Source organism: Pseudophryne corroboree, chromosome 1 (assembly GCF_028390025.1).
Source record: "Pseudophryne corroboree isolate aPseCor3 chromosome 1, aPseCor3.hap2, whole genome shotgun sequence".
Lineage (NCBI taxonomy): Eukaryota > Metazoa > Chordata > Amphibia > Anura > Myobatrachidae > Pseudophryne > Pseudophryne corroboree.
This window is the reverse complement of record NC_086444.1, coordinates 573888343-573911603: the sequence shown is the minus strand read 5'-3', so window position 1 is coordinate 573911603 and position 23261 is coordinate 573888343. Positions and strand designations below refer to the sequence as shown.

Sequence of the window (23261 nt, the reverse complement as noted above, 5' to 3'; positions counted from 1 at the left end):
TCATGCATCGGATGGCCTTTGTAGACTGTACATTTGTCTCATCCTCATCTACACAGGAGTCAGACTCCGTGTCAACATCTGTGTCTACCATCTGAGCTAGCGGGCGTTTATGAGCCCCCGACGGCTTCTGAGTCGCCTGGGCAGGCGCGGGCAGAGACCCCGGCTGTCCCAAGGCTGCTGCGTCATCGAACCTTTTATGTAAGGAGTTGACACTGTCGGTTAAGACCTTCCACATATCCATCCAATCAGGTGTCGGCCCCGTCGGGGGCGACACCACATTTATCTGCCCCTGCTCCGCCTCCACGTAACCCTCCTCATCAAACATGTCGACACAGCCGTACCGATACACCGCACAAACACAGGGAATGCTCAGACTGAGGACAGGACCCCACAAAGTCCTTTGGGGAGACAGAGAGAGAGTATGCCAGCACACACCACAGCGCTATATAACACAGGGATTCACACTATAAAAAGTGATTTACCCAATAGCTGCTTAAATATCTTATTTGCGCCTAAATTTATGTGCCCCCCCTCTCTTTTTTACCCTTCTTGTATCAGGATACTGCAGGGGAGAGCCTGGGGAGCTGCTTCCAGCGGAGCTGTAAAGGGAAAATGGCGCTCGTGTGCTGAGGAAGAAGGCCCCGCCCCCTCAGCGGCGGGCTTCTGTCCCGCGTTTTCTGTAACCTAATGGCGGGGTTTTTTACACATATACAGTTAACTGACTGTATTATGTGTATTTTATGCCAAAAGGTATTATAATTGCTGCCCAGGGCGCCCCCCCCCCAGCGCCCTGCACCCTGCACCCTACAGTGACCGGAGTGTGTGGTGTGCTGTGGGAGCAATGGCGCACAGCTGCAGTGCTGTGCGCTACCTTAATGAAGACAGGAGTCTTCTGCCGCCGATTTCATCGCTTCTCTTCTGTCTTCTGGCTCTGCAAGGGGGACGGCGGCGCGGCTCCGGGAACGGACGATCGAGGTCAGGCCCTGTGTTCGAACCCTCTGGAGCTAATGGTGTCCAGTAGCCTAAGAAGCACAAGCTAGCTGCAAGCAGGTAGGTTTGCTTCTCTCCACTCAGTCCCACGTAGCAGTGAGTCTGTTGCCAGCAGATCTCACTGAAAATAAAAAACCTAACAAATACTTTCTTTTCTAGCAAGCTCAGGAGAGCCCACTAGGAGCACCCAGCTCTGGCACAGATTCTAACTGAGGTCTGGAGGAGGGGCATAGAGGGAGGAGCCAGTGCACACCAGATAGTACCTAATCTTTCTTTTAGAGTGCCCAGTCTCCTGCGGAGCCCGTCTATTCCCCATGGTCCTTACGGAGTTCCCAGCATCCACTAGGACGTCAGAGAAAATATATTGAGGTCTCAATAGTGCCCCACGATATTAAGTGTTCTCTCTGGCATAATCTATACTGCAGGGAAAGTGTCTCTACTTCATAAATAAAGGCAATACAATTGGAGACATTTTCCTAGTATTATGAACATATTATTATGAGTTGAGACTAATATTGATATAACTGTATAAAAAGTAACTAGTGCAGGATTAATATTACGTTTATATTTGAAATACGTAAATGACACCACTGTCGGATCTCATGAATCGCACTGCTGACTCAGCCGGCACCCTCGCACTGCCAACACCGCCTCCCACACTGCCGACACCCACGCACTACCTGCACTGGGGATACAGACGACACTCACGCACTGTGGACAATACCGGCACAAGACAAATAGTGTCAGGGAAAGAAGAAGGGAGAAAGAGACAGATAGAGAGGATGTCATGGAGAAGAAAGACAGTGTCAGGGTGAGAGAAACATGGAGAGAAAAAGAGAGTGCCAGGGAGAGAGAGAGAGTGTCAGATAGAGAAAGAGAGGGAGAGAGAGTGTCAGGGAAAGAGAGAGTGGGACTGAGTGTCAGAGAGAGAGAGAGAGAGAGAAAACGACCGTGTCAGGGAGAGAGACAATGTCAGAGAGAGAGGGAGAGTGTCAGGGAGAGATAGATAGTGTCAGAGAGACAGAAAGAAAGACAGTGATCGGGACCCGCTTGGCCGCTATGTGTGGCCCTAGCCTGAGGACACCGCTGGCACCCCCGTCACAGTAAGTGCACTATTGGTGCATCAGTCCTGCACTGCATCCTGCAATGTATCCAACCCACACTGTATCCATCTCACACTATATCCAACCCACACTGTATCAGATCCACTATATCTAACTTGCACTGTACCCTACTTGCATTGTGTCCAACCCACACTGTATCTAACCCACACTGTATCTGACCCACACTGTATACCGAAGTTTAGGCAGCCAGCCTTTGGCCTATTTTGGTGAACAATATTGAGAGCTGTGACGTGGTCAAAATGTAGTGGAAATGACTGGAAATCAATGTTAAGGTTTGTAGTACTCTAGGAACAAAAAAAAGGCCCAAATTATGTGATTTGACCTTTGTTTTGACAATTTAAAAAAAAAATGCAAATCCAAAACCAGTCACGGCGGTTTGGCAAATCCAAAAACAAAACTGGACTATGAATAACAGCCAGATCTAGCAAAAATGGTCCAGCCCACATCTCTAGTTACATCACATTACACAAAGTGTTGTGGCAATTAGGCGCAATAGTTATAGAACTATGCAAGCAACTGTGTTAGGAGCCAACATATTAAAAACCCAAATTGGCAAGTGGTTTGCTTTACATTCTATTATCTGTTTACCTCATCTGAAACTACCTGCCTGTTTATGTCTATATGTTACAGTAAATTATTTTTTTTCCATCCAAACAAAAGAAAGTTAAAATTGTCACTCTTTTTGTCCCTTAACTGGTGTACCAACAGTTATTGGTATGCAGACCAAACCAAAATATTGTGTGGTGAGGACAAAGGGACCATTCCTACCATTTGTTCACTACAAGTAAAAAAATAAATAGTGGTAAGAGTCCTCTGAGTGAAAATGTTTCCCTGTTACATTGACAATTGTATTATTTACATACAGTAAATGACTGCAGTTTTCCGACATAAGCTAATGTTGACATCCTGACAAACAGGATGTCGGAGGTCAGGAGACCAACCCTGGCATCTTGACACCTGTCAGAATCCTGTTACCGGAATCCCGACAGTCAGCATCCTGAATGCAAGTATGCCGAGTAGGGTTAGAGTTAGGCTGCATGGAGAAGTTTATGGTTAGGCACAAGGGGGAGGGTTAGTGCTGCGGAAGGGTTAGGCTGCAGGACGGGAGGGTTAGGGTAAGGCTGCGGGTGTGGGGGGAGGTGGGAGACCTAGGGTAGGCTGCAGGGGGTGGGGGGTAGAGCTAGGGTTAGGCTGCCGGGGGGGGGGGGGGGGGGGATGGAGGTTATGGTTAGGTTGCAAACATCTCTACGATACGTTTTAAAATTCACATTAGCCTTCTATTGCAGAGCTTTTTTCAGAAGAGATGGTTCTACAAAACAAAAGAAAAGAAAGAAAGTGACAGCTTACAACACTTCACACTTTTCTTAGCTATGACTTCGGACCCAAGAACAAAAAAATTATTATTTGTTTATAAATTATATTTGGAATAAATCTAATTCTAACACAACCTGAAGAAAAAGAAAATATCCACGTTACTTTAAAACATACCTGTCGCCTTTAGTGCATCTATAAATCCTTGGAACCAGCCTTCATCTTCTAGTTCCAGTAATTTCTCCATGAACATTTGTGCAGCTGCAGTGGCTCCATTTTTCTCCTCAGCAACAATTTTCTCTGTGATGCCTTCAGGAAAATGTGACATGCAAAACAATAAGTACTTGGAATACATGTCATTATAACAGATATATATATATATATATATATATATATATATATATATATATATATATATATATATAGTGAATTCGCAGGTTGTTGGGATCCCGGTTGTCAGGAGACCGACGCAGGAATCCCGACACCCGGTAAAATACCGACCGGTGGACGAAAAAATATAAACCTGTGTAAACCGAAAGCACCGGGCCGCCTGTATTCTGGCTGTCAGGATCCCGGCGTCGGTCTCTCTCTCTCTTATATATATATATATATATATATATAATAAGGGAGATTGTTTCTACTGTATATATAACATTTCATTAAGGTTTGAAACTTGTATCTATCGTAATGTTCAAATGGTTGACTATGCTAAATTGCACTGTGTAGAAACACTCATTATCAAAGAAGCTAAAGCTGGGTACACATCATACTATCGTCCCATATATAGTTCCGAAGTAGATCAAAATCATGTGTCACAAGGTGGGTACACACTGGCCGATATATATCGGCCATTCTATTGAACACCCGATATATCGCGGGTCCGTCGGTCAGTGTGTACAGGCGATATGTCTGAGAAATCCGTTGTTCACAGACATATTGCATCGGCCCTGCAGTACAGCCGATGGCCAATATATCTACCGATATATTGGCGCATCGCTGTGCGTGTACGGGTGACCAGACGGCCGCCCGTACACATGCTGAAGCAGCCGGCGGTAATGGACAGCTGGACTGGGCGGGCGTGCCCAGTTCATGATGTCAGTCCCCGACGGATCGGGCAGTGTGTATGCACAGCACACTACCCGATCCGTCCATAGATATATCTGCAGATCAATTGATCGGCAGATATATCTATCAGTGTGTACCCACCTTCACACATCGTAAAGTGTGTATGCCCAATCGATCCTTCACTGCCATCATTCATTGAATTATGTCCAACGGGAAGATTAAACGGACAATGCGGTCTTTTTACATGCAGCGTGTAACAATACATCGTGCCGTCATACAACGGATCGTTTAAGGTGTACTGCGATACAATGTATTGTTAAATCACATTACACAGTCGGAAGCTGTGTATCCAGCTTAAGATGACCACACACTTAAAATATTTCCAGCCAATTTGGTAGATTCATTCAGTTCAGTATATACACATGGAAGATACATCTCAAAAACAGCAAGACAACAGTTGTGATCTTTATTATTTGGTCTGTCACATTATTGTTTTGCAGATTTTAGGTAACATAAGTCTCCCAATGTATGGAGTCACTTGAAGATCTTTGCATGTGTCAGACAATTGACTGGCTTGAAATCTCTGTAGTGTATGAGTAGATTTAGATAGTATGTAACATCACAATAGTGCGATGTCTAGACATTTTATAGCATTATATGAGAACAGTGAAAAGTTAGGGATGAATATCTTACTTTGTGCCATCCAGTGTGTCATGTGTCCCATCACATAAGAAGGTTTCAGGATAGTCACGATGTAATCATTGAAGACCCTCAGGCTTTTTTTCACTTCTGCGCTCATTTTTCCTCACCTGTTAGAGACATACAAGTGACAAAGTTTATTTATTTTTATATAACCTATTTCTTTATTTAACAGCATTTCTGTTGAGACCCCTAGAATTAAAAGTGACAGGCAGGTTAGCTAACTCATTATCAAGTTGTGTCACAAACAATAAGGTTAGGCAGATATTCTTTGATTTATATTTTATACAACTTTATAAACTTATGGCAAACAAAAATAATAGTCCCTGAGATGATAATCAGATGAATTTGAATTACTTAGCTATTAATTTTACAGCTGTATATCATTAAAATGTAGCACATACTAAGGGGGATATCCTATTAGGCCCGGTAAAACATAGGGTGCGAAAAAAACGAAGTTTTTCGTGATTATTCCTGATGTTTCACAGGCTATCCAGATTGATCGCCTGTAAAAAAAAAAATGCCCTTTCTCCCGAAAACAGACAGGTTCAGTGAAACCTGTGTTTTTTCTGTAGAAACAGCCCCGTTTTCGCGTGGAAACGGGCCTGTTTCTGGGGATTTGGTTTCGCCTGCCTCAGGCAAGTGAAACAAAATCCCAGATGAGCGTAACAACCTGCAGCGTCCCATGCACGCTGCAGCAGGCTGGGACTGCAGGCATCCGGAAGCTGTCCTCGGCATGGTGACCCCCGGCAGAGAAGCCGGGGCAGCGCCGTGACGCATCTCCCCTCTCCTCCGCCCCGGCAGCGGTCACATGACGGGGGAGTGGCCATGTGACCGGGGGAGCCGGAGGAGCAGCACTGCACCGGGCGCAGTCAGGAGCCGGCACCCGGTGCAGCTTCAGGGAACCCCCGGATAAGCCACCGTCCGTGCTGGCTAATCGGGGATAAGAGGATAGCCCCCGGCAGGACAATTAGCACCTGCAAATTACCAGGGCTAATTGGATATCCCCCTAAAGCTGCACAGACTTCTTGGCAGGTAGGTAGCACTGGCGTATTTATAATGGGTGCAGTGTGTGCGGTGCACACTGGCCCCTGGGGTCCAGAGGGGCCCATACCAATCACCAGAGTCCCATGGCGCAGCAGCAGTGCTGCAAAAATCACTGAGAAAATGGTCCTCGTCCAGCACTGACTCCCTGCTCAAGCGCTTTCGGATTTGTGTCCTTCCTCAGGAGCAATCCGAAAGCGCTTGAGCAGGGAGTCAGTGCTGGACGAGGACCTAGGAACCGGAGGTGTGATTTGGGACTGTTGGGGACGCCGGAGTTACCGGGACTTTTGATGACTACACCCTGAGGTTTCATCTCGCAGTAACCTATTCCACGGAAATCCTTTCAGCACATGATCATATGTTTTTTTCCATTTTAATGTTTGTGAGTGCATTTTTATTAAATTAATTTGTCCGAGTCTTAGACGGTGTTGCACTATCACTATCATTCTCTTTAAGAGGTCTATCAACAAGAAAGCTTAAGAATATGGATTGCAGAACTCTTTTGGAATTCTACATGCGATTATATACCATCTCTATGTGAGTGGGACCAATTAATAAAAAAGCATAATTTATTTTCAACAGGGTTGCATTATGCCTGTTTGTTTTTTTGTATTTCCAGTGTTGATCCGTTTACTTCATTTGCAAATACCTGTATGATGCGAATTTTTCCTATTGTGTAAGCACAAGTTGTTTTTTCAAACTTATCCCAGAGTTGTAAAGTAGCGCCACGTGGGATCACGAATTTCTAAGTATAATTAATTAGCAGCAGCCGGTAACATCTTCCTGCATTATCACTTTCAGCTAAAGGAGTCATTTGGTCTGTGGGGCGTCCTCTAGTGTCCGCTGGTGCACATAACAGAGGTGAGGAGCAGCCTTCCTTTTATATTGTCATGATAAACATGGATGACAGGAAACAGGGTTGGCTGTTTTAAACCAAATGGTTTCTTTTTTTTATGCTGTGACTACTGGCATGGCACCATCACTTAAAAAAAGCCTCTTATACTAAAAAAACAGTGTTTTTATTCAAAATGTTTAATGGCAGTGACACGCCCAGTGCTAATGCTAAACATTAACTTGTTCTTATTTTTAATTTCAGCTCTGAGTGTACTTAGTATGTATTATTATTGTTGTTATCCTTTATTTATATGGCGCCACAGGGGTTCCACAGCGCCTAACAAAGTACATAAACAAATGAACAAAACAAGAACAGTGACTTAAGGTGTGTACACATGGTGAGATAAATCTGTAAGATTTTGACTATATAGTCAAAATCTTATGAAAAGTTAGTGCATATCTCAAGGCGTTAGGCAGCTTGCGATAGCGATACGATCCCAATGCGCGCTCCCGTGGGGTCGGTACCGTAAGGATAGACTGTGCAGGCAAATCAATCTAGACTATCTAGTGTACTATATAGTACAAAGTATAGTCAAAATTGGCACTTAGTCAAAATCGTACATAGACAAAATCTCAAGCACAGATTGTCAAAATCTGTACAATCTGTGCTATCTGGGCTCTGGGGGAGTTCAAGGGAAGTTGCATAGTCAAAATCGAACATAGCAGGGATCTCACTGTGTGTACACACTTTCACAGTACAAGACAATATAGGACAAGTACAATATATATATATATATATATATATATATATATATATATATATATATATACATACATACATACACACACACATTCACACACACACACACACACACACACACACACACACACACACACATTTCTGCATCAAGGGACATGGCATTGATAAAAGCATTGGGGTGGCTGAAAAAGAGTGCTAGGTGCAAGTGTAAGGCGTATGGTGTAGAAGATAGTCTAAGTAAAAATAAGAATTTACTCACCGGTAATTCTATTTCTCGTAGTCCGTAGTGGATGCTGGGAACTCCGTAAGGACCATGGGGAATAGCGGGCTCCGAAGGAGGCTGGGCACTCTAGAAAGATTTATGACTACCTGGTGTGCACTGGCTCCTCCCACTATGACCCTCCTCCAAGCCTCAGTTAGGACACTGTGCCCGGACGAGCAGACATAATAAGGAAGGATTTAGAATCCCGGGTAAGACTCTTACCAGCCACACCAATCACACCGTACAACTCGTGATACTATATCCAGTTTGACAGTATGAAAACAACTGAGCCTCTCAACAGATGGCTCAACAATAACCCTTTAGTTAACAATAACTATTTACAAGTATTGCAGACAATCCGCACTTGGGATGGGCGCCCAGCATCCACTACGGACTACGAGAAATAGAATTACCGGTGAGTAAATTCTTATTTTCTCTGACGTCCTAGTGGATGCTGGGAACTCCGTAAGGACCATGGGGATTATACCAAAGCTCCCAAACGGGCGGGAGAGTGCGGATGACTCTGTAGCACCGAATGAGAGAACTCCAGGTCCTCCTCAGCCAGGGTATCAAATTTGTAGAATTTTGCAAACGTGTTTGCCCCTGACCAAGTAGCTGCTCGGCAAAGTTGTAAAGCCGAGACCCCTCGGGCAGCCGCCCAAGATGAGCCCACCTTCCTTGTGGAATGGGCATTTACAGATTTTGGCTGTGGTATGCCTGCCACAGAATGTGCAAGCTGAATTGTACTACAAATCCAGCGAGCAATAGACTGCTTAGAAGCAGGAGCACCCAGCTTGTTGGGTGCATACAGGATAAACAGCGAGTCAGATTTTCTGACTCCAGCCGTCCTGGAAACATATATCTTTAGGGCCCTGACAACGTCTAGCAACTTGGAGTCCTCCAATTCACTAGTAGCCGCCGGCACCACAATAGGCTGGTTCAGGTGAAACGCTGACACCACCTTAGGGAGAAATTGGGGACGAGTCCTCAACTCTGCCCTATCCATATGGAAAATCAGATCAGGGCTTTTACATGATAAAGCCGCCAATTCTGACACTCGCCTGGCTGAAGCCAAGGCTAATAACATGACCACTTTCCACGTGAGATATTTCAGATCCACGGTTTTTAGTGGCTCAAACCAATGTGATTTTAAGAAACTCAACATCACGTTGAGATCCCAAGGTGCCACAGGAGGCACAAACGGGGGCTGAATATGCAGCACTCCTTTCACAAATGTCTGAACTTCAGGTACTGAAGCTAGTTCTTTTTGAAAGAAAATCGACAGAGCCGAGATCTGTACTTTAATGGAGCCTAGTTTTAGGCCCATATCCACTCCTGCTTGCAGGAAATGCAGAAATCGACCTAGTTGAAATTCCTCTGTTGGGGCCTTATTGACCTCGCACCATGCAACATATTTTCGCCATATGCGGTGATAATGCGTTGCCGTAACATCTTTCCTGGCCTTAATAAGCGTAGGAATGACTTCTTCCGGAATACCCTTTTCCTTTAGGATCCGGTGTTCAACCGCCATGCCGTCAAATACAGCCGCGTTAAGTCTTGGAACAGACAGGGCCCCTGCTGTATCAGGTCCTGTCTGAGCGGTAGAGGCCACGGGTCCTCTGAGAGCATCTCTTGAAGTTCCGGGTACCACGCTCGTCTTGGCCAATCCGGAACCACGAGAATTGTGTTTACTCCTCGCTTTCTTATTATTCTCAATACCTTTGGAATGAGAGGCAGAGGAGGGAACACATAAACCGACTGGTACACCCACGGTGTCACTAGAGCGTCCACAGCTATCGCCTGAGGGTCCCTTGACCTGGCGCAATATCTTTTTAACTTTTTGTTGAGACGGGACGCCATCATGTCCACCTGTGGTTTTTCCCAACGGTTTACCAGCATCTGGAAGACTTCTGGGTGAAGTCCCCACTCTCCCGGGTGGAGGTCGTGTCTGCTGAGGAAGTCTGCTTCCCAGTTGTCCACTCCCGGAATGAACACTGCTGACAGTGCTAGTACATGATTCTCCGCCCATCGGAGAATTCTTGTGGCTTCTGCCATCGCCATCCTGCTTCTTGTGCCGCCCTGTCGATTTACATGGGCGACTGCCGTGATGTTGTCTGACTGGATCAGCACCGGCTGGTGTAGGAGCAGGAATCTTGCTTGACTTAGGGCATTGTAGATGGCCCTTAGTTCCAGAATATTTATGTGAAGGGAAGTCTCCTGACTCGACCATAGTCCTTGGAAGTTTCTTCCCTGTATGACTGCCCCCCAGCCTCGAAGGCTGGCATCCTTGGTCACCAGGACCCAGTCCTGTATTCCGAACCTGCGGCCCTATAGAAGATGGGCACTCTGCAGCCACCACAGTAGAGACACCCTGGTTCTTGGAGACAGGGTTATTAAGCGATGCATCTGAAGATGCGATCCGGACCACTGGTCCAACAGGTCCCACTGAAAGATTCTGGCATGGAACCTGCCGAAGGGAATTGCTTCGTAAGAAGCCACCATCTTTTCCAGGACCCGTGTGCAGCGATGCACTGATACCTGTTTTGGTTTCAGGAGGTCTCTGACTAGAGATGACAACTCCCTGGCTTTCTCCTCCGGGAGAAACACTTTCTTCTGGACTGTATCCAGAATCATACCCAGGAACAGTAGCCGTGTCGTCGGAACCAGCTGTGACTGAGATATTCAGAATCCAGCCGTGCTGGTGCAGCACCTCCTGAGATAGTGCTACTCCCACCAACAACTGTTCCTTGGACCTCGCTTTTATTAGGAGATCGTCCAAGTACGGGATAATTAAAACTCCCTTTCTTCGAAGGAGTATCATCATTTCCGCCATAACCTTGGTAAATACCCTCGGTGCCGTGGACAGTCCAAACGGCAGTGTCTGGAATTGGTAATGGCAATCCTGTACCACAAATCTGAGGTACTCCTGGTGAGGATGGTAAATGGGGACATGCAAGTAAGCATCCTTGATGTCCAGGGATACCATGTAATCCCCCTCGTCCAGGCTTGCAATAACCGCCCTGAGCGATTCCATCTTGAACTTGAATTTCTTTATGTACGTGTTCAAGGATTTCAAATTTAGAATGGGTCTCACCGAACCGTCCGGTTTCGGTACCACAAATAGTGTCGAATAATAACCCCGGCCTTGTTGAAGTAGGGGTACCTTGATTATCACCTGCTGGGAATACAGCTTGTGAATTGCCGCTAGCACCGCCTCCCTGTCTGAGGGAGCAATCGGCAAGGCAGATTTTAGAAACCGGTGGGGCTTGTACCCCTGAGATACTATTTGCAGGATCCAGGGATCCACCTGTGAGCGAGCCCACTGATCGCTGAAATTTTTGAGGCGACCCCCCACCGTACCTGGCTCCGCCTGTGGAGCCCCACCGTCATGCGGCGGACTTGGAAGAAGAAGCGGGGGAGGACTTTTGCTCCTGGGAACCTGCTGTTTGTTGCAGCCTTTTTCCCCTACCTCTGCCTCTGGACAGAAAGGACCCGCCTTTTCCACGCCTGTTTTTCTGGGTCCGAAAGGACTGAACCTGATAAAACGGCGCCTTCTTAAGCTGTGAGGGGACATGGGGTAAAAATGCTGACTTCCCAGACGTTGCTGTGGAAACTAGGTCCGAGAGACCATCCCCAAATAATTCCTCACCCTTATATGGCAACACTTCCATGTGCTTTTTTGAATCTGCATCTCCTGTCCACTGGCGAGTCCATAAGCCTCTCCTAGCAGAAATGGACAATGCACTTACTTTAGATGCCAGTCGGCAGATTTCCCTCTGTGCATCTCTCATATATAAGACTGAGTCTTTTATATGGTCTATGGTTAACAGGATCGTGTCTCTGTCTAATGTGTCAATATTTTCTGACAGTTTATCTGACCACGCAGCGGCAGCACTGCACATCCAAGCTGACGCAATAGCTGGCCTAAGTATAATGCCTGTGTGTGTATATACAGACTTCAGGATCGCCTCCTGCTTTCTATCAGCAGGTTCCTTGAGGGCGGCCGTATCCGGAGACGGTAGTGCCACCTTTTTAGACAAACGTGTGAGCGCTTTATCCACTCTAGGGGGTGTTTCCCAACGTGACCTATCCTCTGGCGGGAAAGGGAACGCCATTAGTACCTTCTTAGGAATTACCAATTTTTTATCAGGGAAAGCCCACGCTTCTTCACACACTTCATTTAATTCATCTGATGGGGGAAAAACTACGGGTAGTTTTTTCTCTCCAAACATAATACCCTTTTTAGTGGTACCTGTAGTTATATCAGAAATGTGTAACACCTCTTTCATTGCCTCAATCATGCAGTGAATGGCCTTAGTGGGCATCAGGTTAGACTCATCGTCGTCGACACTGGTGTCAGTATCAGTGTCGACATCTGGGTCTGCTTGAGGTAGCGGGCGTTTTAGAGCCCCTGACGACCCATGCGACGCCTGGGCAGGCACCAGCTGTGAAGTCGGCTGTCCCACATTTGGCATGTCGTCAATTTTCTTATGTAAGGAGTCTATACGTGCACTCATTACTTTCCATAAGCCCATCCACTCAGGTGTCTGCCCCGCAGGGGGTGACATCCCTTCTAAAGGCATCTGCTCCGCCTCCACATCATTATCCTCATCAAACATGTCGACACAGCCGTACCGACACACCGCACACACACAAGGAATGCTCCGAATGAGGACAGGACCCACAAAAGCCCTTTGGGGGGACAGAGTGAGAGTATGCCAGCACACACCAGAGCGCTATATAATGCAGGGACTAACTGAGTTATGTCCCCTATAGCTGCTTTTTCTATATAATATATACTGCGCCTAAATTTAGTGCCCCCCCTCTCTGTTTTTACCCTGTTCTGTAGTGTAGACTGCAGGGGAGAGCCAGGGAGCTTCCTTCCAGCGGATCTGTGAAGGAGAAATGGCGCCAGTGTGCTGTGAGAGATAGCTCCGCCCCTTTTCCGCGGACTATTCTCCCGCTTTTTTCCATATTCTGGCAGGGGTATTTTCCACATATATAGCCTCTGGGACTATATATTGTGGAATTTTTGCCAGCCAAGGTGTTATTATTGCTTCTCAGGGCGCCCCCCCCCAGCGCCCTGCACCCTCAGTGACCGGAGTATGAAGTGTGTATGAGGAGCAATGGCGCACAGCTGCAGTGCTGTGCGCTACCTTGGTGAAGACTGATGTCTTCTGCCGCCATTTTTCCGGACCTCTTCTTGCTTCTGGCTCTGTAAGGGGGACGGCGGCGCGGCTCCGGGACCGAACACCAAGGACTGGGCCTGCGGTCGATCCCTCTGGAGCTAATGGTGTCCAGTAGCCTAAGAAGCCCAATCCGGCTGCAAGTAGGTGTTCGCTTCTTCTCCCCTTAGTCCCTCGCTGCAGTGAGCCTGTTGCCAGCAGGTCTCACTGAAAATAAAAAACCTAAATCTATACTTTCTTTCTAAGGGCTCGGGAGAGCCCCTAGTGTGCATCCAACCTCGGCCGGGCACAAAATCTAACTGAGGCTTGGAGGAGGGTCATAGTGGGAGGAGCCAGTGCACACCAGGTAGTCATAAATCTTTCTAGAGTGCCCAGCCTCCTTCGGAGCCCGCTATTCCCCATGGTCCTTACGGAGTTCCCAGCATCCACTAGGACGTCAGAGAAATAATGAAAAGCACATGATAAACAGTCAACATGAGTGGCAGATGGAATGGATTGCAAGGTACAAATAGAGACAGAATATAAAACTAATGTAAAACAGAGCATTTTACATGATTTACTATAAAAATCAGTCACAAGCGACAATGGGCTTGTGACTGATTTTTATCAGTAACAAGCCCATTGTCGCTAGCTCCGATGCCGCTTCCGCCAATCAAAGCGGTCATTATCACAGTATCCAACTGCTTTGTTGCATTGCTTTTCTGTCTTTAAGTCACCTGAAATAGTGACTCCTAGATCCCTTTCCTCCTCAGTAATTTCCAGTATAGTGCCATTAATACTATATTTAGCCTTTAGATTTTTAAGACCCAAGTGCATGATTTTGAATTTTTTGGCATTAAACTGTAATTGCCACTCTTGACCATTCCTCTAGTCTACCTAGATTCTCAGTCATTTGATTTACCCCTCCTGGTGTGTCTACCCTGTTGCATACCTTTGTGTCATCTACAAAAAGGAATACTTTCCCTTTAATGCCATTTGCCGTGTCACCAATAAAGATATTAAAAAGCGCTGGTCCAAGTACAGATCCCTGGGGTACTTTACTGGTAACATTTCCCTCCTGTGTATGCACTCCATTTACTACAACTGTCTGTTTTCTATCCTGCAACCAAGATCTTATCCATTCAACAATCTTAGTATCCAATCCCAAGCTTTTGAGTTTATTTAGCAGTCTGTGATGTGGAACAGTGTCAAAAGCCTTACTTAAGTCTAGATAAGCTATATCCACGGCTCCGCTTTTATCCATCACTTTAGTGCTTATTGTGCTCTCTAGGTTTAATTATTCTTAATTATTTCTGTATGTTTTTCAATTTTATGTCATTCTAATGCCTTTGTACTATGGGCCTTATTCAGGTGACACTGCGTTCTTCCACCCTCTGGGCCACTGTGCATGTGCAGGTCCCGTTCTGCGTGTGTGTGGCCCTGACAATGTGATTGCATCACATTCATGCAAATGTCTCTGCCTGATTGAAAGTCTGTGCAGGCAGTGGGCTACCCTAAATCAGCGATGCGAATCAGTTGCAGTTGGCTATTTTAGCAAAATTGCAACTGAAGCTGAATAAGGCCCTATGTAACATGTTTTTTGATATATGTAAAGTGACTGAGGGGGACATTTACTAAGCAGTGATAAGAGCGGAGAATTGAGCCAGTGGAGAAGTTGCTCCGTCAACCAATCAGCAGCTCTGTATCATTTTATAGTATGCAAATTATAGATGTCACTTCAGTGCTGATTAGTTGCCATAAGCAACTTCTCCACTGGCTCCCTTCTCCGCTCTTATCGCTGCTTAGTAAATGCCCCCTTATGTCCTATGGGAGAAACGCGTTACATAAAAAAAATATATACAGTATATTATCTATAGCACCAACAATATGCAAATTGCCATAATTATGTACAAATTGCACAATATTTTTTTTTAATAGCCAAATTAGTTTAAACATATTTTCCACTTAGTGCCTCTAGATTCTGCAAGAGAGCTATTGCTTAAAATGTCACCCATCTAGTTATTACTATACATCAGTGGTTCCCAAACTGTGGGGCAGATGTATTAAGGGTCGTTATGGGGGAGAAGTGGTATCAGCGCACGTTATGTGCACTGATACCGCTTCTCCCTCATGCATGACAGGGGCGTATCGACGCTGCTATCTAAAAGCAGCGCTGTCCCTGCTGTGTAGATGGGGCAACAACACCTGCAGCTGTCGAAATCAATAGCTGCAGGTCAGCACTGACAGTTCATACATTGCCCCTGTATATCACAGCAGGCCGATATGCGGGGGACAATGTATGAGCAGTCAGCGCTGACCTGCAGCTAGAGCTGTCCCTGGCTGTGGAGGCATCCGGACTCCGGCATGCACGAGATCTTGCGTGAGTAGTGACATCTTGCGCATGCCCAGTTAGCCAGCCGGGCAGTGAGACACAGTGCATCAGTACTAAGCTCCGGCAGACAAGATGTTAATACAGCATCTCGGTGTTCCTTCCTGCTTCACCTTGGTAACTAGGCAAAGCAGGAAGTGCTATAGTGGCATTATATGTGCCGCTATAATACATCTACCCCTGTGTGCCTAGGCACCCTAGGGTGCCATGGGTTGGTGGTGCAGGACCAAATCAAATTATTTCTGGTCAAAATGCCAGGCAATACCAGTGATAGTAGCTGCCAATCATAATAACACATGTGGACAATCAGAAGCACAACTGTACACTACCACATAATTGACCCTACACTGGCCAATATAATATATCGCGGGTCCATCGGCCAGTGTATACGGGCGATACGTCTGTGAACTCCGTCGTTCACAGACATATCGCGTCGGCCCCACAGCACAGCCGATGGCCAATAAATCTACCGATATATTGGCGTGTTACTGTGTGTGTACGGGCGGTCGGCCGCCCCGCCCGTACACATGCTGCGGCAGCCGGTCCAGTACACGCCCGCCCAGTTCATGACGTCAGTCCCCGACGGATCAGGCAGTGTGTATGCTCAACACACTGCCCGATCCGTTCATAGATATATCTGCAGATCAATTGATCGGCAGATAAATCTATCAGTGTGTACTCACTTTAACCACTTAACTGACGATTTATTTCGCAGAAAACCGCTCCCAAATTGTCGTTTTTTTTTATGAGTGAATTAGATGAAGAACATGCCTTTAACCCTATCCCAAATTATTTTAGTTAAAAAAAAAGGAAATTTTTTTCTTTTATTTTTTTTTCAAACATTGAAACATCGATCGGGAACATCGTGACCATCGGAACATCAGGAACATCGTGGCTTTCATTTTGAAAGCCGGGACAGCCTGCAGGTACATTGTCTGCAGCTGCTGGAGGGGGGAAATCCTGCCGTGCTGAACGATCAGCGGCACGCCAGACACTGGGGGAGAGTGCAGGGAGGCAGATCTGACAGCAGCAGCGGAGGGAAGTTTATCTTCCCTGCCGCTGCTAACACTCTCTATCTGACTGGTCGCATCCTGTGCGACCAGGTCAGATAGAGCACTTGCTGGTGTGGTCGCATCTGATGCGACCATGCCAGGCAAGTGGTTAAGGATGTCAGGTAGGCACAATTTACTTAATTTTTTTCTCTCAAAATGTATTAATAAAAAAACATCCTAGGGGTGCCATGAACAAATGCTGATACTGTAGGGTGCTGTGATTTAAGAAAATTTGGGAACAACTGCTATACATGTTTTTTTTATTTTGCTGACTGGTGTCAGTCTCAGTAGCTAATGCTAAAATATAACTCTGCAGGTAATTGCTCTATACATTTATATTATAACAACACCTAGTTTTAAACACTGTGAGAAAACATTGCAGTAGTTATTATACATAATTTGGAAAAGGTTGTTTTCAGTATCTTAATAGTAAACAGCTTTGTGTAGTGTAGGCAGCACTCTAATAACATCAGGCATTTTAATTTTATTTTTTATGACAATTTGAAGAAACTGATATAAAATAAGAATAATAAAAAGAGAGTAAGATACAGAAAAGGACAATATTTCAAAACTAAGCCCACAGAAACAAGGAAACGAGAAAAAAAAAAACCTTGACATTAATTGGAGGAGACTACATAAACCAACCACATTTAGAAAAGAACAATATAATCACTTATTCACAATAAAGAAAGTGATATCAACCCATCTCAAATTCCTATAGAAAGTACTGGAAAAAAATTAGTATGATGGGGTATAGACGGGGTCCAAAGGAGCCGGTACACTTTAAATTTCTTCAACTGGGTGTGCTGGCTTCTCCCCTCTATGCCCCTCCCACAGGCAGTTGTAGGTAAAATAGTGCCCGAAGGAGAATGGACATACTTGAGAGAAGGAACATAACAACAAGGAGTGGTGGGATTCACACACCAGCACACCAACAATAGAAAACGACCAGCAACGGCTAGTAACAAAACAGCAACAGCTGAACAGGTAACCACATAAGAGAAAAAATTACCAAGTAATTAGTCTGGCGCTGAATATGTATAACAACATAAGAGAAACCTGCAGAAAAGTCAACGCACTGTGGCGGACAACCAATATCCCTTATGGACTACGAGAAAATGATTTACCGGTAGATAATTAAAATCCTATTTTCTCTAGCATCCATAAGGGATATTGGGGAATTAGTACGATGGGGATGTCCCAACGGGCGGGAACGTGCGGAGACGTCTGCAGCACCACCTGCCCAAACTGGATAGCCTCTTTTACTAGGGTATCAAACCTGTAGAACTTCACAAAAGGTGTTCTACCCTGAGCAGGTAGCAGCTCGGCATAGTTGCAAGGCCGAGACTCCATGGGCAGCCACTCAGGAAGACCCCACTTTATCTCATAGAGTGGGCCTTCAGAGACTGTGGAACAGGTAAAGCTGCCGATACATAGGCCTGTTGGATAGTAAGCCTAAGCCAACGAGCAATGGACTGATTAAAAGCAGGGCAACCCTTTTTCTGCGCATCATAGAGCACAAACAAGGAATCCATCTTTCTGATCCGAGCTGTTCTCTTGATATAGATCTTCAAGGCTCGCACAGCATTCAATGCCTCTGGAGGACCAGAAGTGCCAGAACTTGATGGAACCACAATAGGTTGTTTCAAGTGGAATGTAGAGATGACCTTCGGCAGGAACTGCTGCCTAATCCTGAGCTCCGCTCTGTCCTCGTAAGTAGTAGGAACTTTTAAACGATAAGGCCCCCCAATTCAGAGACATGTCTAGCAGAAGCCAGTAACATCACTGTCTTCCATGTGAGGTACTTGTCTTCTACCGTCAACAGAGGTTCAAACCAGGAGGACTGTAGAAATTCCAACACTACGTTCAGATCCCAGGGTGCCGTGGGCGGCACAAAAGGAGGTTGTATGTGAAGCACCCCTTGCAAGAAGGTCTGAACTTCTGGCAACACTGCCAATTTCTTCTGGAAGAAAATTGAGAGAGCTGAAATCTGGACCTTAATGGAACCCAGACTTAAGCCCTTATTCCCACCAGCCTGCAGGAAATGTAAGAAACGTCCCATGTGGAACTCTGCAGGCGGATACGTGCATATCGACATATCGTCTCCAGATATGATGATAGTGTTTTGACGTCATAGGCTTCCTGGCCTGAACCATGGTAGCAATAACCTTTTTGGAAATGCCTTTGTGAGCTGGGATGTACCGCATGCAGGCCCTGCTTTTTGTCCCTCCTTGTCGATTTATGTACGCCATTGCCATGACGTTGTCTGATTGAACTTGGATCGTGTGATCCCTGAGTTGAGTAGAGGTCAGAAGCAGAGCATTTTAGATCACCCAAAGTTCCAGAATGTTGATCGGAAGTAGGGCTTCATGTGCTGACCACCTGCCCTGGAACTGAGCCCCCTGTGTGACAGCTCCCCATCCTCTCAGACTCGCTTCTGTCGTGAGGAGGATCCAATCATGAATCCCGAAACGTTAGGTTGGAGAACTGCAGCCAACACAGGAGGGAAATCCTGGCCTGAGGTGACAGCCGTATTATCCAGTGCATCTGAAGATGTGATCCGGACCACTTGCTCAGGAGATTCAATTGAAATGTTCTGGCATTGAACCCTCCATACTGGATCGCCTCGTATGAGGCTACCATCTTTTCCAACTATCTTATGCAAAGATGGATGGATATTCGAGTAGGCCGTAGAACCATTCGGACCATCTCCTGGACTGTTCTTGCTTTGTCTTCTGGGAGGAATACTTTCCGTGCCACAGTATCCAGCAACATTCCCTGGAACAGGAGTCGCGGAGTTGGCTCCAAGTGGACTTCTGTAAATTGAGGATCCACCCATGGTGTGCCAGAAGTTGGATAGTGTGGTCTATATGGAGCAAAAAAAGCTCCCTGGATCTCGCCTTTATCAAGAGATCATCCAGATAAAGGACAATATTGACCCTCTGGACCTGGAGTTGGAACACCATCTCTACTATCACCTTCGTGAACACCCTCGGAGCTGTGGACAGGTCGAAGGGTAGCGCCTGGAACTGGTAGTGATCGTTCAGCAGGGCAAACTGCAGGTAAGCCTGGTGAGGTGGCCAAAACGGGATATGGAGATAGGCTTCCTTTATATCCAGTGAGTCCATGAACTCCCGTTCTTTCAGGCACGCAATCACTGCTCGCAAGGATTCCATCTTGAACGTGAAAACCTTTAGGTAAGGGTTCAAGGATTTTAGATTGGGAACAGTCATGCTGAGGCCTTAGTGGAAGCTGAACTGGTGCTCTGTTCCCGAGAACCTGCGGTTGCTGGTTTTCTTGTCTTCCCTCTGATGCCTCTAGCCGCATTGGAGGCACCTCTGGCCCTAGATCTAAATCTGTTAGACCGAAAGGACTGGGCAGAAGGCCTCGGGTAGTAACATCTAGCTGGCGGGGCCCCAGAGGGGAGAAACTTGGATTTCCCCACAGTAACTTTAGAAATCCACGTATCCAATTCAACCCCGAAGAGCCAATCCCCTGAAAAAGGAAAAGACTCTACACTGCACTTGGACTCTGCGTTCGCCATCGACTGACGCAACCATAAAGCTCTGCATGCCGACACTGCCATAGCAGTGGTCCTAGCATTAATATTGCATATCTCCTTGAGAGAGTCACACAGGATGTGTGCAGTGTCTTGAATGTGTTTTAGGACAGTCACCGTAGTGACCAGGGACATATCCCCCCGAGAGGCCCTCTTGAATTTGAGTAGCCCACGTATGAATGGCATGAGTCATCAGCAACCCGCTATGACCGGTCTTTGAGATATACCAGCCGCTGTGTAGATAAACTTCAGTGTAGTCTCAATTTTTCTATACCCAGGGTCCTTCATGTTAAAGGAGCCCGATGCTGGCAGTACCGCCTGTTTAGATAGGCGAGACTGATACGTCTTCAGCCGGGAGGTTTTCCCAGAGTTTCCTGCCTTCAGGAGCAGATGGGAAAGTGTGCAAAAACCGTTTTGTCACTTGGTATTTTTTATCTGGATTTTTCCAGGCTAACTTAAACAGGTCTTCCAGCTCTGCAGAATCAGGGAAAGTGGCACTGAGTTTGTTCTGTGTTAAGACAAACAACCGTTGTGCTGCAGTGTCCTCTAGAGGGAGTTTTAATACGTCCTGTATAGCCAGAATGAGGGGCTCAATACTCTGTGCAGAAGGGGAATCCCCAGTAACAAGATCCAAGTCCTCGCCCTTCTCCTGTATCTCCTCATCAGAGTATGAAAGTAAAGCAGGTAACCCACGTTTTTGTGGTCCTGATCTAGAGAGGGGGGGCTGTTGAACATCTGCCCTTGCATCTAGGTCTGCAACAGCCTGCGACAGTTGTTGAGTTTTTTGAGTATTAGCAGTGAGTTGAGATGACACATCTGATATCATGGATTTTATGGCACCTAGCCAGGAAGGCTCTTGGCCCTCCCCCCCAGCCCCCACAGCTGGGTTGTGAGGACTGGCTGCATTGTTCACATGAACCATATGTAGAGGGAGAGAATCTGGTGTGACATACACTGCATAATTGGTGTTTTACCATGTTTACATTAAACAACACTTATAGACACATACTGTACACACAGACAAGTAATATAATAGCAAGCCTGTCCTTACTGTATGTGAGAGAGAGATAGAGAGAAGGGAACAGCACACCCGAGCTAAACAGCCACAGTGAGACTGCAAGCTGTTATATCAAGGTGTAACACTAGAGTTTTTGTCCTTTTCAGGACACAGATTGTGTACAATAGCGGCTCTCCCCCTTTGCTACACCCCTCCTGAGTGTCTGGAGGAGCTGTGTGTGCCTACTGCTGCAGCTGTAAGCAGAAGAAGGTGCCAAAACACCGCTGGTCCCGCTGAGGAAGCTCCGCCCCCTGTAATGGCGCCAGAGCTTCATAGATATTTATACTGGCAAAATCTCCATATAAGTGTAGAAACATCACAGAAGTGTTAGTTCTCACTACCGCTGCCAGCGTACACAGGGGGGCTAATGCGGGTCCCCCCCCCCGTGAGGGTCCCATATGCCGCCCCTGCGCTTGTGCCGCACCAAGAACCGGGGGCCCCTGGTTTGTACTTACCACACTTATCGCCTACAGGCAATGTTAGGGGTGTGCGGCATGCTGCGATTGTGACTGCTACGGCGCAGTGCCCCACTGTACAACAACCTCTCAGGACGGTGGTCCTGCAGCGGGGAAGTGGCTCTGACACCTGAAGAGACCGGTAACCGCACCGCCCCCCACGGTGCAGGTATGCAGTTGCCCAAACAGCATACCGAAAATAATAAAGTTTTAAAAGAAACTGAAGAAAACTTTCTGGAGCTCCAGAGTGTGCATCCTCTCCTGAGGGTATTTTTTCTAAACTGCCTGTGGGAGGGGGCATAGAGGGGAGGAGCCAGCACACCCAGTTGAAGAAATTTAAAGTGCACCGGCTCCTTTGGACCCCGTCTATACCCCATCGTACTAATTCCCCAATATCCCTTATGGATGCTAGAGAAAATAAGAATTTACTTACCGATAATTCTATTTCTCATAGTCCGTAGTGGATGCTGGGGACTCCGTAAGGACCATGGGGAATAGCGGCTCCGCAGGAGACTGGGCACAAAAATAAAGCTTTAGAACTACCTGGTGTGCACTGGCTCCTCCCCCTATGACCCTCCTCCAAGCCTCAGTTAGGATACTGTGCCCGGACGAGCGTACACAATAAGGAAGGATTTTGAATCCCGGGTAAGACTCATACCAGCCACACCAATCACACCATATAACTTGTGATCTAAACCCAGTTAACAGCATGATAACAGAGGAGCCTCAAGAAAAGATGGCTCACTACAGCAATAACCCGATATTTTGGTAACAATAACTATGTACCAGTATTGCAGACAATCCGCACTTGGGATGGGCGCCCAGCATCCACTACGGACTACGAGAAATAGAATTATCGGTAAGTAAATTCTTATTTTCTCTAACGTCCTAAGTGGATGCTGGGGACTCCGTAAGGACCATGGGGATTATACCAAAGCTCCCAAACGGGCGGGAGAGTGCGGATGACTCTGCAGCACCAAATGAGAGAACTCCAGGTCCTCCTCAGCCAGGGTATCAAATTTGTAGAATTTTTACAAACGTATTTGCTCCTGACCAAGTAGCTGCTCGGCAAAGTTGTAAAGCCGAGACCCCTCGGGCAGCCGCCCAAGATGAGCCCACCTTCCTTGTGGAATGGGCTTTTACAGATTTTGGCTGTGGCAGGCCTGCCACAGAATGTGCAAGCTGAATTGTACTACAAATCCAACGAGCAATAGTCTGCTTAGAAGCAGGAGCACCCAGCTTGTTGGGTGCATACAGAATAAACAACGAGTCAGATTTTCTGACTCCAGCCGTCCTGGAAACCTATATTTCCAGGGCTCTGACAACGTCTAGCAACTTGGAGTCCTCCAAGTCCCTAGTAGCCGCAGGCACCACAATAGGTTGATTCAGGTGAAACGCTGAAAACCACCTTAGGGAGAAACGGAGGACAAGTCCTCAATTCCGCCCTGTCCGAATAGAAAATCAGATGAGGGCTTTTACAGGATAAAGCCGCCAA

At 46.5% G+C, this 23261-nt stretch overlaps 1 protein-coding gene across 2 annotated transcripts in view; it reads right to left on the bottom strand.

Moving 5' to 3' along the window:
- RIGI (RNA sensor RIG-I) overlaps nucleotides 1-23261 on the bottom strand; it is a 289257-nt gene that overhangs the window by 248636 nt on the left and 17360 nt on the right. For both annotated transcript variants that reach the window (XM_063914195.1, XM_063914196.1), the window contains exons 2-3: nucleotides 5184-5299; nucleotides 3603-3734 (exon numbers count right to left, since the gene is read on the bottom strand). In XM_063914195.1, the coding sequence (XP_063770265.1) occupies nucleotides 3603-3734; nucleotides 5184-5289 (238 nt within the window). In that variant the 5' untranslated portion in view covers nucleotides 5290-5299. The remainder of the gene's footprint in view (nucleotides 1-3602; nucleotides 3735-5183; nucleotides 5300-23261) is intronic.